The following is a 15,813-nucleotide window of genomic DNA, read 5'->3' as shown; positions in this document are numbered from 1 at the left end:
TAATGGTTGTAATGTAATGGGCCTAAAAGCTGCGTAAAACCATACTCACTCACTCCTGCCTACAGCACACCTACAGTATCAAACAATGCTGAATGAAGTCATGTGTCACCCGTGAGAGAACGACTAGGTCTGCTTGCCTGAACACACTGCAGGTTCTGCATCCCACTGGCCAGTCTTCTGGCACACGAGGGAGGTGTGGCCAATTGGCCTGTAGTTGTTGCGGCAACCAACGCGAAGCTCTGTTCCCCGGGAGCGAGATGTGTTTGTTGCCTGCAGTCCATTCAGGTTGTACTTGTTGAAAAGACCTGAAGGCAGACGATTGTCTTCCAAAGGAGGACAATCTGGAAAGACACACAATTAGTAGTCGAATTTACAGCCCGTGGCAAGTAAATCCGAAACCACAGTGAGTAATAAGTAGGTGAGACAGCAGTGCGTGATAATTAAACCTACATTGCGTGATAAGATTGTTTGTTTGTTGTTTAACGCCGCACTCAGCAATATTCCTGCTGTATGACAGCGGTCTGTAAATAATCCAGTCTGGACCAGACAATCCAATGACTGACATCATGAGCATCGATCCACGCAATCGGGATCGATGACATGCATCAACCAAGTCAGCGAGCCTGACCACCCGATCCCGTAAGTCGCCTCTTACGACAAGCGTACTCGCCTTTTACGGCAAGCACGGGTTGCTGAAGACCTATTCTATCCCGGATCTTCACGGGTTGCGTGATAAATAGGTTAATCTACAGTGCATGAAAATATACAGTGCGTGATAATGTTTGTTAATCTAAATTGTGTGACAAGTAAATCAAAATTGCGTGGTAAGTAGGCGAATCATCAATGCGTGATAAGTAAATCTTCAATGCGTGAGTAGGTGAATGTTCAGTGCCTGATAGGAAGGTGAATCTACAGTGCGTGAGTACAGTACAGCACTAACATGGCTCTACCAATACTCACGTCACTGAGTACACATTAAGAAACTCTACCAATACTCACGTCACTGAGTACACATTAAGAAACTCTACCCATACTCTCGTCACTGAGTACACATTAAGAAACACTACCAATACTCACGTCAATGAGTACACATTAAGAAACTCTACCAATACTCACGTCAATGAGTACACATTAAGAAACTCTACCAATACTCACGTCACTGAGTACACATTAAGAAACTCTACAATACTCACGTCACTGAGTACACATTAAGACACTCTACCAATACTCACGTCACTGAGTACACATTAAGAAACTCTACCAATACTCTCGTCACTGAGTACACATTAAGAAACTCTACCAATACTCACGTCAATGAGTACACATTAAGAAACTCTACCAATACTCTCGTCAATGAGTACACATTAAGAAACTCTACCAATACTCACGTCACTGAGTACACATTAAGAAACTCTACCAATACTCACGTCAATGAGTACACATTAAGAAACTCTACCAATACTCTCGTCACTGAGTACACATTAAGAAACTCTACCAATACTCACGTCACTGAGTACACATTAAGAAACTCTACCAATACTCTCGTCACTGAGTACACATTAAGAAACTCTACAATACTCACGTCACTGAGTACACATTAAGAAACTCTACCAATACTCTCGTCACTGACCTGTACGGGCTTGCTTCCTTCCTTTCACTACCACTTCACAGAGAGACAGGCCAGGCTCGTATTTTGCGACCCGAACGTAACGGCCAACAGCAGAAGGTTTGCAGGTGAGTGTCAGGGTGTGGCCACAGTGAAGAGTCTTCTGTCGCGGGTCACACAGATTCCCTTTGGACCTGGGGTTGCGTGGAATAACATCCTCGCCGTAGACTACCACATGTATGCCCCGCATCTCCAAACCTTACACCGGAACGGAGAAACAATGTGTGCATGTTATATTTACGCCGCACTCAGTTTGATGATGATTCCAGCTGACTATACATATTTTTGACCGAACCACGTCTCATGCCTCACTGAACTTAACCGACTATCATGTCTAAGAAAAAATAATTTAATTGACACCCACCATCATGTCAAGACTAGAACAGATTAACTTAGTGATAGTGACTCTGCTTTGTGCAGAGATTTCTACTGGATATGGAAAGGGTTTTGTTGCTGTATTTAAACCGATTATCTTGCCAAGGCTAGAATAGATTTACTTAAGCCGACCGTCATCCCAAGGCTAGAGTAGATTAACCCACTTCGACCACCATATCAAGATCAGAATAGATTAACCTACAACAATCATTATGTTATGGCAAAAAAAGATTAACTAACACCGACCGTCATGCCAAGGCAAGAATAGATTAACCTACTTCGACCACCTATGTCAAGATCAGAATAGATTCACCTACTTCGACCACCATGTCAAGATCAGAATAGATTCACCTACTTCGACCACCATGTCAAGATCAGAATAGATTAAGCTACTTCGACCACCATGTCAAGATCAGAATAGATTCACCTACTTCGAACACCATGTCAAGATCAGAATAGATTAAGCTACTTCGACCACCATGTCAAGATCAGAATAGATTAAGCTACTTCGACCACCATGTCAAGATCAGAATAGATTAACCTACTTCGAACACCATGTCAAGATCAGAATAGATTAAGCTACTTCGACCACCATGTCAAGATCAGAATAGATTAAGCTACTTCGACCACCATGTCAAGATCAGAATAGATTCACCTACTTCGACCACCATGTCAAGATCAGAATAGATTAACCTACTTCGACCATCATGTCAAGATCAGAATAGATTAAGCTACTTCGACCACCATGTCAAGATCAGAATAGATTAACCTTGCTACTTCGACCATCATGCCAAGATCAGAATAGATTAACTTACAACGATCATTATGTCAAGGCAGGAATAGATGAACTTACATCGACCGTCATACCAGGGCTAGACTATATTTACTTACACCGATCGAGGCTATTAAATATTAACTGGCAGCGATCGTGAAACCAGGGCAAGACTAGATTGTCTTACATCGAGAATCGTGTCTGCTGGTGATGGTGACTATCTGGACCTGGTAGATGCCCTGTAGGTCGACCTGCCACCAGGGCCGTGTGTCGTGCATGTGTGAGATGGAGCAGTTAGTGCCAACGAAGTTGTGGTCAAAGATCCCATCCACCGCCATGGCCGCAGAACTGATGTTGAAGTGCTCGGCAGAGCTCATGGAAGCGGGCTTGTTCCTGGCAAGATTCTCTCTGATGTCTGAAAGTATTTTACGCCAACTACAGCCATCGCGCTGGTATGTGTGTATTTCGGACTGGTGTACTAGATCCGTACATCTATGTGCGTCTGGTAAAATATACACTTATATACATGTTGTACCATACCCTCATATATTGCTTACAGCAGTGTCTGACTAGTATGTGTGAACAGTACTTGTGATGAGTAAAACGTTATTTGATTGATAAGAGTGACTTGTACAGTTTATGTGTCTAATAGTGGGATGTGTACATCTACATGTGACTGATATGTGTGATGCGTACACCTTCCTGTGACTGATATGTGTGATGCGTACACCTTTATGTGTCTGATATGTGTGATGCGTACATCTTTATGTGTCTGATATGTGTGATGCGTACATCTTCATGTGACTGATATGTGTGATGCGTACATCTTCATGTGACTGATATGTGTGATGCGTACATCTTCATGTGACTGATATGTGTGATGCGTACACCTTCCTGTGACTGATATGTGTGATGCGTACACCTTCCTGTGACTGATATGTGTGATGCGTACATCTTCATGTGATTGATATGTGTGATGCGTACATCTTCATGTGACTGAAGTGTGTGATGCGTACATCTTCATGTGACTGATATGTGTGATGCGTACATCTACATGTGACTGATATGTTTGATGCGTACATCTACATGTGACTGATATGTGTGATGCGTACATCTACATGTGACTGATATGTGTGATGCGTACACCTTCATGTGACTGATATGTGTGATGCGTACACCTTCATGTGATGGTTGTGTGCACTGATAGAGATACTCACCAAGACAAGCGGGGGGCAGTTTGTTCCACCTTCCAGATCGAAGACACTTCAGTTTTTTAGGCCCCGCAACTGCCAGGCCGTCAGTGCATTTGTTGATTGTGACGTCAGAACCTTCCTTCGTGCTGAATGATGACAGAACGTACTTAGCCCCTTGAAGGGACGGACATTCTGAAACCAGTTTATCATACCTCCATGTCAGAATGATGAGATCTGATTGGCTCACATGATCTTGATAAAATACTGTTTCCCTCCTGGGAAGGAAATAAATTTCTGAGCGCGAGAATAAATCCCTTATACCCCGACACGAAGACAGGTTGCACGTGGATTTCTGAGCTCCAGAATAAATCCCCTATACCCCTCTCCGAAGAAAAAGGCCGCATGCCACGGTACAAAAAAAGTGCATAATATCGAAAATAAAGTTTTGTTTCTGTATGTCATTGTGTTTACTGGAATGCTGCGTTTGATATCTGCGTGGCTGATAGAAAAGTGATGTGCTTACGATATGTGTCAGAACGTCTGAAAGAAGTGAAGAGGTTAACTGTATAAGTGAATGTGACGTACCAACTTCCTGTCGCTTTCCAATCACTACCACCTCGCACAGAACGAGGACAGGGCTGTGTTTCTCTATGACAACCATGTTACCAACCACGCCCTCCCCACACCGGAACTGATCTGTTTGACCACAGCCTTTCACCTCAGCGTTTTTAACGCAGTACTTCAAAGTCTCTATTGCTGTCATCAGATTTTTGTTGATAACTTTGATATCGAAACGAGCATTGCCTGAAATGTGTATAATTTGCAGACCTAAATAATTATATTGCTTCACAATTTTATGATAAATTGATACGTTACAGTTATTGATGCCAAGCATTACACGTTTTCTCTCATCGACTCCATGTTTGTTTGATTGTTTTTAACGTCACACTCAGCAATATGCCAGCTATATGGCGGCGGTCTGTAAATGATCGAGGCCGGACCAGACTGTCCAGTGACTGACATCATGAGCATCGATCCACGCAATTTGGATTCAATGATATCAACCAAGTCATGGAGCCAAGTTAGTCAGCTCTATCGCCAAGCATGGGTTGCTGAAGACCTATCTGCACGGGGGCAACGCCGTGCGTTTAGCGTCAATATTAAAATCTTAAATGGACGTTTTTGTTCTGTCGACCAAATATTCTAATATTTACGCACAGGTCTCTATGCCGTTTACGACGTAGACTTTATTGACAGTGTGTACAGCTCCAAGGTCAACGCGCCACCATGGTCGCTTGTCGTCTGGGCGGGATCTTGCACAACGCGGAGGTCTCCCGTCTGAAGGGAATTTGGCGTCATTAGCTAGGCGTGCTGCACCTTTTGTGTTGAGAGTAGTTGAGAGAGAGGACGCTTTCCACTTAGCAACATCAGTCCTCATATCTGAAGGGAAATAACCATGTTGTACATACTTCATGTTCTTTATAACAGGCTAAAACAGCAAGAATTGATATGTCCAGACAGGATTGGCATTCTACACTTTCAGGAAGTTCGAGATACGACACATATCGTAATATTAAGTCTCTCCTTGAACCAGGGTCGTATCTTTCAAATTTAAGATGCAAACACCTCCGCTATACCTTTATACGTTTTAGACTTGGTCTGGAGGATTTAAAAGTAAATAGTGGACGATATTTAAATATTGAAACGTCACTAAGAACTTGCCCCGTCTGTAACCTTGGTGCTGAAGACGAATTTCATTTCATGTTTATTTTCCCTGTATATAACAAAATAAGAATGAAATATCTACCCCTCTGGTCATTTTCATGTATATCTACTAATAACTTTGAATGTCTGCTGTCAAGCAAAAAGTATAGCGTTCAACTACAAGTATCTTTATACATTCATCATGCTTTTGTCTTACGTCAGTTATTGTTGTCTTGATACTCCGTATACTACAATATTTGTTAATATAACTGTATGTCTATGTCACTCACATGTATATGGGCCAATGGCCTTTAATACAATAAACTATTGAATTGAATTGATATTGTAGCATAATCTCACTGTGCAAACCTTTAAGTGACGAACAAGACGTTTCAAGGCCATCCTTCTGATCTGGTTCTGTTACGTTAGTATTAAATACATCTAAGTCAGGACCCCATAGATCGAGAATGGTTTTGTCTATGTCTCTTTCAAAGGAAAATTCTGTCAAGGTTGGATATGTACAGTTGTGGCAGAGCTGGCCAACGGAATGGGTATCATAAATAGGACGTCATCTCCAGTTCCCTCAAATCTTAGTAGTTTTGTTTCTTAATAGACACTTTTCCCGATGTAGAGTGAGTTTTCCAAGGCAGGGTGAGTTTCTCAAGGTAGGGTGAGTATTTCAATTAAGGGTGAGTTTTCCCAAGCGATGGAGTTAGTTCCACATTTGGGTTTAGACGCACATTTCTGTGGGTACACGCATGAAACGACACAAAATGTGCATTATTCTTGCTTTGTCCGTCTTTGAGTACCATAGGTCAAACAGTCGTGATAATTACACAGCTGAGATAGTGGAATGTCCCAAGGTTAATGCTGTCAATGCGGTACACAATGTATTGCTATTCCGCTGCATGTGTTTAGGTGCTGCACAACTTTCGGGATGCTGCAGTAATCATGAAATTTATGCGCTAAATGCCAATATGGGGGAAAAGGTTACGAATTGTAAGGCGGGTATACTGGAGTCAGCTGTCACTTTCGGTTAAAGATACTCACAGTACCCGTTACAGATATCCTCAGAAATACACATCGACTTTGATCAACCCAGTAATACACATATGGACCTACCAATAAACAGATGCATCTACCAATACACAGATGTATCTACCAATACACATATGGACCTACCAATAAACAGATGTACCTATAAATACACAGATGTACCTACCAATACACATATGAACCTACCAATACACATATGGACCTACCAATACACAGATGTACCTACCAAAACACAGATGTACCTATACATACACATATGTACCTACCAATACACATATGGACCTACCAATACACATATGGACCTACCAATACACAGCTGTACCTATACATACACATATGTACCTACCAATACACATATGGACCTACCAATACACATATTGACCTACCAATACACAGATGTACCTACCAATACACATATGTACCTATACATACACATATGTATCTACCAATACACATATGGACCTACCAATACACATATTGACCTACCAATACACAAATGTACCTACCAATACACATATGTACCTACCAATACACATATGGACCTACCAATATACAAATGTACCTACCAATACACATATGGACCTACCAATACACATATGGACCTACCAATACACATATGGACCTACCGATACGCAGATGCATCTACCGATACACATATGTATCTACCAATACACATATGGACCTACAAATACACATTTGGACCTACCAATAGACAGATGTACCTATACATACACATATGGACCTACCAATACACATATGGACCTACCAATACACATATGGACCTACCAATACACAGATGTACCTACCAATACACAGATGTACCTACCAATACACAGATGTACCTACCAATACACATATGGACCTACCAATACACATATGGACCTACCAATACACATATAGAGCTACCAATACACAAATGTACCTACCAATACACATATATACCTACCAATACACATACGGACCTAACAATATACAAATGTACCTACCGATACACATATGGACCTACCAATACACAATGTACCTACCAATACACATATGGACCTACCAATACACATATGGACCTACCAGTAAACAGATGTACCTACCAATACACAGATGTACCTACCAATACACAGATGTACCTACCAATACACATATGTACCTATACATACACATATGGACCTACCAATACACATATGGACCTACCAAAAAACATATGGCCCTACCAATACACAGATGTACCTACCAATACACAGATGTACCTACCAATACACAGATGTACCTACCAATACACATATGTACCTATACATACACATATGTATCTACCAATACACATATGGACCTACCAATACACATATGGACCTACCAATACACAAATGTACCTACCAATACACATATGTACCTACCAATACACATATGGACCTACCAATATACAAATGTACCTACCAATACACATATGGACCTACCAATACACATATGGACCTACCAATACACATATGGACCTACCGATACGCAGATGCATCTACCGATACACATATGTATCTACCAATACACATATGGACCTACAAATACACATTTGGACCTACCAATAGACAGATGTACCTATACATACACATATGGACCTACCAATACACATATGGACCTACCAATACACATATGGACCTACCAATACACAGATGTACCTACCAATACACAGATGTACCTACCAATACACAGATGTACCTACCAATACACATATGGACCTACCAATACACATATGGACCTACCAATACACATATAGAGCTACCAATACACAAATGTACCTACCAATACACATATATACCTACCAATACACATATGGACCTAACAATATACAAATGTACCTACCGATACACATATGGACCTACCAATACACAATGTACCTACCAATACACATATGGACCTACCAATACACATATGGACCTACCAATACACAGATGCATCTACCAATACACAGATGTATCTACCAATACATATATGGACCTACAAATACACATATGGACCTACCAGTAAACAGATGTACCTACCAATACACAGATGTACCTACCAATACACAGATGTACCTACCAATACACATATGTACCTATACATACACATATGGACCTACCAATACACATATGGACCTACCAAAACACATATGGACCTACCAATACACATATGGACCTACCAGTAAACAGATGTACCTACCAATACACAGATGTACCTACTACTACACAGATGTACCTACCAATACACAGATGTACCTACCAATACACATATGGACCTACCAGTAAACAGATGTACCTACCAATACACAAATGTACCTACCAATACACAGATGTACCTACCAATACACATATGGACCTACCAGTAAACAGATGTACCTACCAATACACAGATGTACCTACCAATACACATATGGACCTACCAGTAAACAGATGTACCTACCAATACACAGATGCATCTACCAATACACAGATGTACCTACCAATACACAGATGTACCTACCAATACACAGATGTACCTACCAATACACAGATGTACCTACCAATACACATGGGCAATTGTTTATCCCACTGTCCGGAGTTGAGGCACTTGAGTGAGTTGCTTCCTATGAGGGATGTCCTCCTTGGACACCTGATTGTGACGGTGTCCCCGGGACGTCTCCTATGGCTGCTCAGCCGCACAGCGGGGACGTCCCCCGACTCCCCAGACGGCGAAATGAGGGGCGGACACTCTATATAAACAAAATAAACCGTTTGGTCATTACACTTTGTATAGACAACGGAGGGCATGATTATACAGGTTTCAAGAATATTCTGGTACCAATATTTGTTGGACAAAACATTCTCTCAGTGAGTGAGTGCGTGAGTGAGTGAGTGCGTGAGTGAGTGAGTGAGTGAGTGAGTGAGTGAGTGAGTGAGTGACTGAGTGAGTGAGCGAGAACCCGACTAGAAAGCATCCAAATGTATGCATGTTTCGTGTGGACCTCACTCATGTTTTCTGACAATGTCTGATATTATGCCTCGTACCTTTGGCAATGAATATCTTCCCTTGGATGACGACCTCGCATAGAGTGAGAGTTTGAGAAGGTTTCTCGATGTAAACACGGCGGCCGATGGTGTGGAGCGGACAGGTGAAGGAGCGCATCTCGCCACAGGCGAACTCGGGCGTGTTCGTAGCGCAGATCACAGGGGGCAAATCTCCACCAGCCTCAACCGCAATGGTGATGTTAGAGAGGTGGTGACCTGTTGAACAAGACAACAATATTCTTATTGATAAACAGTCAATGCTTAACAAGTACCGATCAGCTAAGACACTGGTGTAAATGCTTAACAAGTACCGATCAGCTAAAACACTGGTGTAAATGCTGGACAAATACCGATCAGCTAAGACACTAGTGTAAATGCTTAGCAAGTACCGACCAGCTAAGACACTGGTGTAAATGCTTAACAAGTACCGACCAGCTAAGACACTGGTGTAAATGCTGGACAAATACCGATCAGCTAAGACACTGGTGTAAATGCTGGACAAATACCGATCAGCTAAGACACTGGTGTAAATGCTTAACAAGTACCCACCAGCTAAGACACTGGTGTAAATGCTGGACAAATACCGATGAGCTAAGACACTGGTTTAAATGCTTAACAAGTACCGACCAGCTAAGACACTGGTGTAAATGCTGGACAAATACCGATCAGCTAAGACACTGGTGTAAATGCTCAACAAGTACCGACTAGCTAAGACAAAACATAACATGATAAACAGTCACATTTCCGAGGACAGAAGTCGTGCCTACACATCAATCAAGGTTCATATGGTGACGCATATAATAATTCTTAAAATGTTATTTGTAGCATATACACCTGTTAACCACGTACATACTCGGCTTATACTCCCTGTATATTTGTTTTAGAGGGCCTTTAGTCCATTTCATATTTCCTATGCTGAGTATATCGGACAATCGGCCTCAGTACTGATAGTGGCATATTGACACAGAGTGACATAGAATAATGTAGAGCGACATAGAGCGACATGGAGTGGCATAAAGTGACATAGAACGGCAGAGCGGCAGAGATTGATATAGAGTGCCAGGAGTGACATAGAGTGCCAGGAGTGACATAGTGTGGCAAAGAGTGATATATAGAGGCATAGAATAACATAGTCCAGCATAGAGTGCCAGAGTGACATAGATTAGCATAGTGACATAGCGTGCCAGAGTGACATAGAATGCCAGAGTTGCATATAGTGTCATGGCGTGACATAGAGTGACATAGCGTGCCAGAGTGACATAGAGTGACATAGCGTGACATAGAGTGACATAGAATGCCAGAGTTGCATATAGTGTCATGACGTGACATAGAGTGACATAGAGTGACATAGCGTGCCAGAGTGACATAGAGTGACATAGAGTGCCAGAGTGACATAGAATGCCAGAGTTGCATATAGTGTCATGACGTGACATAGAGGGCCAGAGTGACATAGAGCGGCATAGAGTGACAGAGTGACATAGAATGCCAGAGTGACATAGAATGCCAGAGTTGCATATAGTGTCATGACGTGACATAGAGTGACATAGAGCGGCATAGAGTGCCAGAGTGACATAGAATGCCAGAGTTGCATATAGTGTCATGACGTGACATAGAGGGCCAGAGTGACATAGAGCGGCATAGAGTGCCAGAGTGACATAGAGTGCCAGAATTGCATATAGTGTCATGGCGTGACATAGCGTGCCAGAGTGACATAGAGTGACATAGAGTGCCAGAGTGACATAGAATGCCAGAGTTGCATATAGTGTCATGACGTGACATAGAGGGCCAGAGTGACATAGAGCGGCATAGAGTGACAGAGTGACATAGAATGCCAGAGTGACATAGAATGCCAGAGTTGCATATAGTGTCATGACGTGACATAGAGTGACATAGAGCGGCATAGAGTGCCAGAGTGACATAGAATGCCAGAGTTGCATATAGTGTCATGACGTGACATAGAGGGCCAGAGTGACATAGAGCGGCATAGAGTGCCAGAGTGACATAGAGTGCCAGAATTGCATATAGTGTCATGGCGTGACATAGCGTGCCAGAGTGACATAGAATGCCAGAGTTGCATATAGTGTCATGACGTGACATAGAGGGCCAGAGTGACATAGAGCGGCATAGAGTGACAGAGTGACATAGAGCGCCAGAATTGCATATAGTGTCATGACGTGACATAGAGTGACATAGAGTGACATAGAGCGGCATAGAGTGCCAGAGTGACATAGAGTGCCAGAGTGACATAGAGTGCCAGAATTGCATATAGTGTCATGACGTGACATAGAGTGACATAGAGTGACATAGAGCGGCATAGAGTGCCAGAGTGACATAGAGTGCCAGAGTGACATAGAGTGCCAGAGTTGCATATAGGCTCATGACGTGACATAGAGGGCCAGAGTGACATAGATTAGCATAGTGACATAGAATGCCAGAGTGACATAGAATGCCAGAGTTGCATATAGTGTCATGACGTGACATAGAGGGCCAGAGTGACATAGAGCGGCATAGAGTGACAGAGTGACATAGAATGCCAGAGTGACATAGAATGCCAGAGTTGCATATAGTGTCATGACGTGACATAGAGTGACATAGAGCGGCATAGAGTGCCAGAGTGACATAGAATGCCAGAGTTGCATATAGTGTCATGACGTGACATAGAGGGCCAGAGTGACATAGAGCGGCATAGAGTGCCAGAGTGACATAGAGTGCCAGAATTGCATATAGTGTCATGGCGTGACATAGCGTGCCAGAGTGACATAGAGTGACATAGAGTGCCAGAGTGACATAGAATGCCAGAGTTGCATATAGTGTCATGACGTGACATAGAGGGCCAGAGTGACATAGAGCGGCATAGAGTGACAGAGTGACATAGAATGCCAGAGTGACATAGAATGCCAGAGTTGCATATAGTGTCATGACGTGACATAGAGTGACATAGAGCGGCATAGAGTGCCAGAGTGACATAGAATGCCAGAGTTGCATATAGTGTCATGACGTGACATAGAGGGCCAGAGGGACATAGAGCGGCATAGAGTGCCAGAGTGACATAGAGTGCCAGAATTGCATATAGTGTCATGGCGTGACATAGCGTGCCAGAGTGACATAGAATGCCAGAGTTGCATATAGTGTCATGACGTGACATAGAGGGCCAGAGTGACATAGAGCGGCATAGAGTGACAGAGTGACATAGAGCGCCAGAATTGCATATAGTGTCATGACGTGACATAGAGTGACATAGAGTGACATAGAGCGGCATAGAGTGCCAGAGTGACATAGAGTGCCAGAGTGACATAGAGTGCCAGAATTGCATATAGTGTCATGACGTGACATAGAGTGACATAGAGTGACATAGAGCGGCATAGAGTGCCAGAGTGACATAGAGTGCCAGAGTGACATAGAGTGCCAGAGTTGCATATAGGCTCATGACGTGACATAGAGGGCCAGAGTGACATAGATTAGCATAGTGACATAGAATGCCAGAGTGACATAGAATGCCAGAGTTGCATATAGTGTCATGGCGTGACATAGAGTGACATAGAGCGGCATAGAGTGACATAGAGTGCCAGAGTGCCATAGAGAGCCAGAGTGACATAGAGTGCCAGAGTTGCATATAGTGTCATGACGTGACATAGAGGGCCAGAGTGACATAGAGCGGCATAGAGTGCCAGAGTGACATAGAGTGCCAGAATTGCATATAGTGTCATGGCGTGACATAGAGTGCCAGAGTGACATAGAATGCCAGAATTGCATATACTGTCATGGCGTGACATAGAGTGCCAGAGCGACATAGAGTGCCAGAATTGCATATACTGTCATGGCGTGACATAGAGTGCCAGAGCGACATAGAGTGCCAGAATTGCATATACTGTCATGGCGTGACATAGAGTGCCAGAGTGACATAGAATGCCCGAGTTGCATAAAGTGTCATGGCGTGACATAGAGTGACATAGAGTGACATAGAGCGGCATAGAGTGCCAGAGTGACATAGAGTGCCAGAGTTGCATATAGTGTCATGGCGTGACATAGAGTGACATAGAGTGCCAGAGTGACATAGAATGCCAGAATTGCATATAGTGTCATGGAGTGCCAGAATGACATAGAATGACATAGAGCGACAAGGATTAAGTAGGAAAAGTCAAGTCAATCCTCACAGCAACAGTCGCGTCTGTTGACGACGATGACATCATTGATGCTGAAGTGACCGCCCAGGTCAACCGTCCACCGCGGTCTCATGTCCAATGGTTTGGTGGTCGAGCAGGAATACTGCCCAACATCTCCGTCGACCGCGTTACCGGGCAGACCAGGTTCCAGAGTGGAACTTTGTGTTGCATTCTTCCTGTATGCCAGGTTCTTTCTGTTTTCTGTTGAAACGAAATCGGCATCTTTGTTGGGTAACGTGGGCAAACAACTAACTGTTGAATGAACTCATCAGTTGTGTAGACACCACACCTGTACATGCGCTCATGTCATGGGTTTATAACGTCATGGTACATTATATATGTCTTATATCACGTCACAGTTCTGAATAAACTGTCTGTCACGATATATAGTATATCGAGCCATGGTATATGGTATCTACCAGTTCCTAGACACAATGTGGACCTATATACTGCAAGTGTTTATCTACCACATAGACACAATGTAGAACAATGTACTGTCTACTTACCAATACAGATAGGCGCAGTATTGTCCCACTGAAGGTTGGGTAGACATTTCAAGCCCTTGGTGCCCAGCAGCGTCTGACCAGCCCTACAGCCTGTGACCTTCACATCCGTCCCCACACTGCGTTTGTTTGTGGAAAAAGTCGGTAAGAAGTTCTCGGAAGGGAAATTTTTATTCCTCAGGACAGGACACTCTGTATAACAAATACAAGGAAGAGACGCTAATCCCCGCATGGTTCCATTGTGTATTATACGAGGGCTGGTCATGAAGTTCTAAGCCTAAAGTTCAACAATGTTCCACAACAAAGTGAATTAGTCAATGTATTTCTTTGTTCATGCAAGACTTTAGTTTAATTGGTCTATTGAGGCCGCTTGTATATTAGTTACAGCCAGTTGAACGTGTAAGGGGTCCAAATTAACACAGAAGTACTAGTGGAACAGTACAAGCAGTCATCCAGTTGTTTACTTTAGAGAACAGTACTCCCGAAGAAATTCATGACCGCATGTCACAAGAGTATGGGGATAAGTGCCCTAGCCTGTCCACAGTGAAACGTTGGGCAGCTATGTTAAATGCTAGGAGAACAAGCCTTGGTGATGACATAAGTCTCTCCACCAGACTAAAATAAAGGAACTGATCCAAATACTGCCATATCCATCACACTAGCATACATTCACGAAAAATGGCCAAATTGGTGTGACATTTACACAGACGGGTCCTTTGACCCGGGCTCAAAACGCACAGGATTCAGCATCCATATCAACAAACCTCAGAAAGAAACACAATCCTATTGCCTCCCAAATAATCGATCAATTTTCACAGCCGAATTAATGGGGATAGTAACAGCTGTGCACAGCGATCAATTAAATAGACACAACAAAAACTAATCCTTTCAGACTCATAAAGTGGGCTCCAGGCCATAAAAAAACAATAACACAAAAAAGCGCCCAAAACTAATACAACAGATAATTAAAAGCGCCAACAATCTACGTAAACTAGGTAAAGACATAGAAATAGTTTGGATCCCTGCCCACGTTGGAGTGTTTGGCAACGAGCACGCTGACAAAGCAGCCAAATCAGCACTAAAATTAGAAGAAGTAACAATCAAACTACCAATATCAAAAAAACAAAATTGAAAGTATCACAAAGGAGAAAATCTTCCAAAAGAAACAAAATAACAATCAGAAATCTGATTGCAAACTAAAACACCTGCTACAAAAGCCACTCAAAACACCAAAAATCCATCATAAAACCAAAACAATTGACAGAGTAATAACTAAACTACTAACAGGCTACACTAAGTTAAACTCCCCCCTACACCAAATTACAAAAAAAACACAAAACCGGTAAATGCCCCCACTGCAAGTTAAAAGAAAC

At 42.7% G+C, this 15,813-nt stretch overlaps 1 protein-coding gene across 1 annotated transcript in view; it reads right to left on the bottom strand.

Moving 5' to 3' along the window:
* Positions 1 to 59: 59 nt before the first annotated feature.
* The window catches only part of LOC124150393, a 33,607-nt gene continuing 17,853 nt past the window's right edge, over positions 60 to 15,813 (bottom strand). The window contains exons 12-21 of the mRNA XM_048400796.1: positions 14,444 to 14,632; positions 13,929 to 14,138; positions 9,775 to 9,990; positions 9,291 to 9,479; positions 5,225 to 5,446; positions 4,592 to 4,810; positions 4,031 to 4,198; positions 3,001 to 3,228; positions 1,631 to 1,864; positions 60 to 341 (exon numbers count right to left, since the gene is read on the bottom strand). Of these exons, the coding sequence (XP_048256753.1) occupies positions 124 to 341; positions 1,631 to 1,864; positions 3,001 to 3,228; positions 4,031 to 4,198; positions 4,592 to 4,810; positions 5,225 to 5,446; positions 9,291 to 9,479; positions 9,775 to 9,990; positions 13,929 to 14,138; positions 14,444 to 14,632 (2,093 nt within the window). The 3' untranslated portion in view covers positions 60 to 123. The remainder of the gene's footprint in view (positions 342 to 1,630; positions 1,865 to 3,000; positions 3,229 to 4,030; positions 4,199 to 4,591; positions 4,811 to 5,224; positions 5,447 to 9,290; positions 9,480 to 9,774; positions 9,991 to 13,928; positions 14,139 to 14,443; positions 14,633 to 15,813) is intronic.

Source organism: Haliotis rufescens, unplaced genomic scaffold, assembly GCF_023055435.1.
Source record: "Haliotis rufescens isolate VD_foot unplaced genomic scaffold, xgHalRufe1.0.p SCAF_20, whole genome shotgun sequence".
In the NCBI taxonomy this organism is placed as follows: domain Eukaryota; kingdom Metazoa; phylum Mollusca; class Gastropoda; order Lepetellida; family Haliotidae; genus Haliotis; species Haliotis rufescens.
This window is presented reverse-complemented; position numbering and strand designations above follow the sequence as displayed.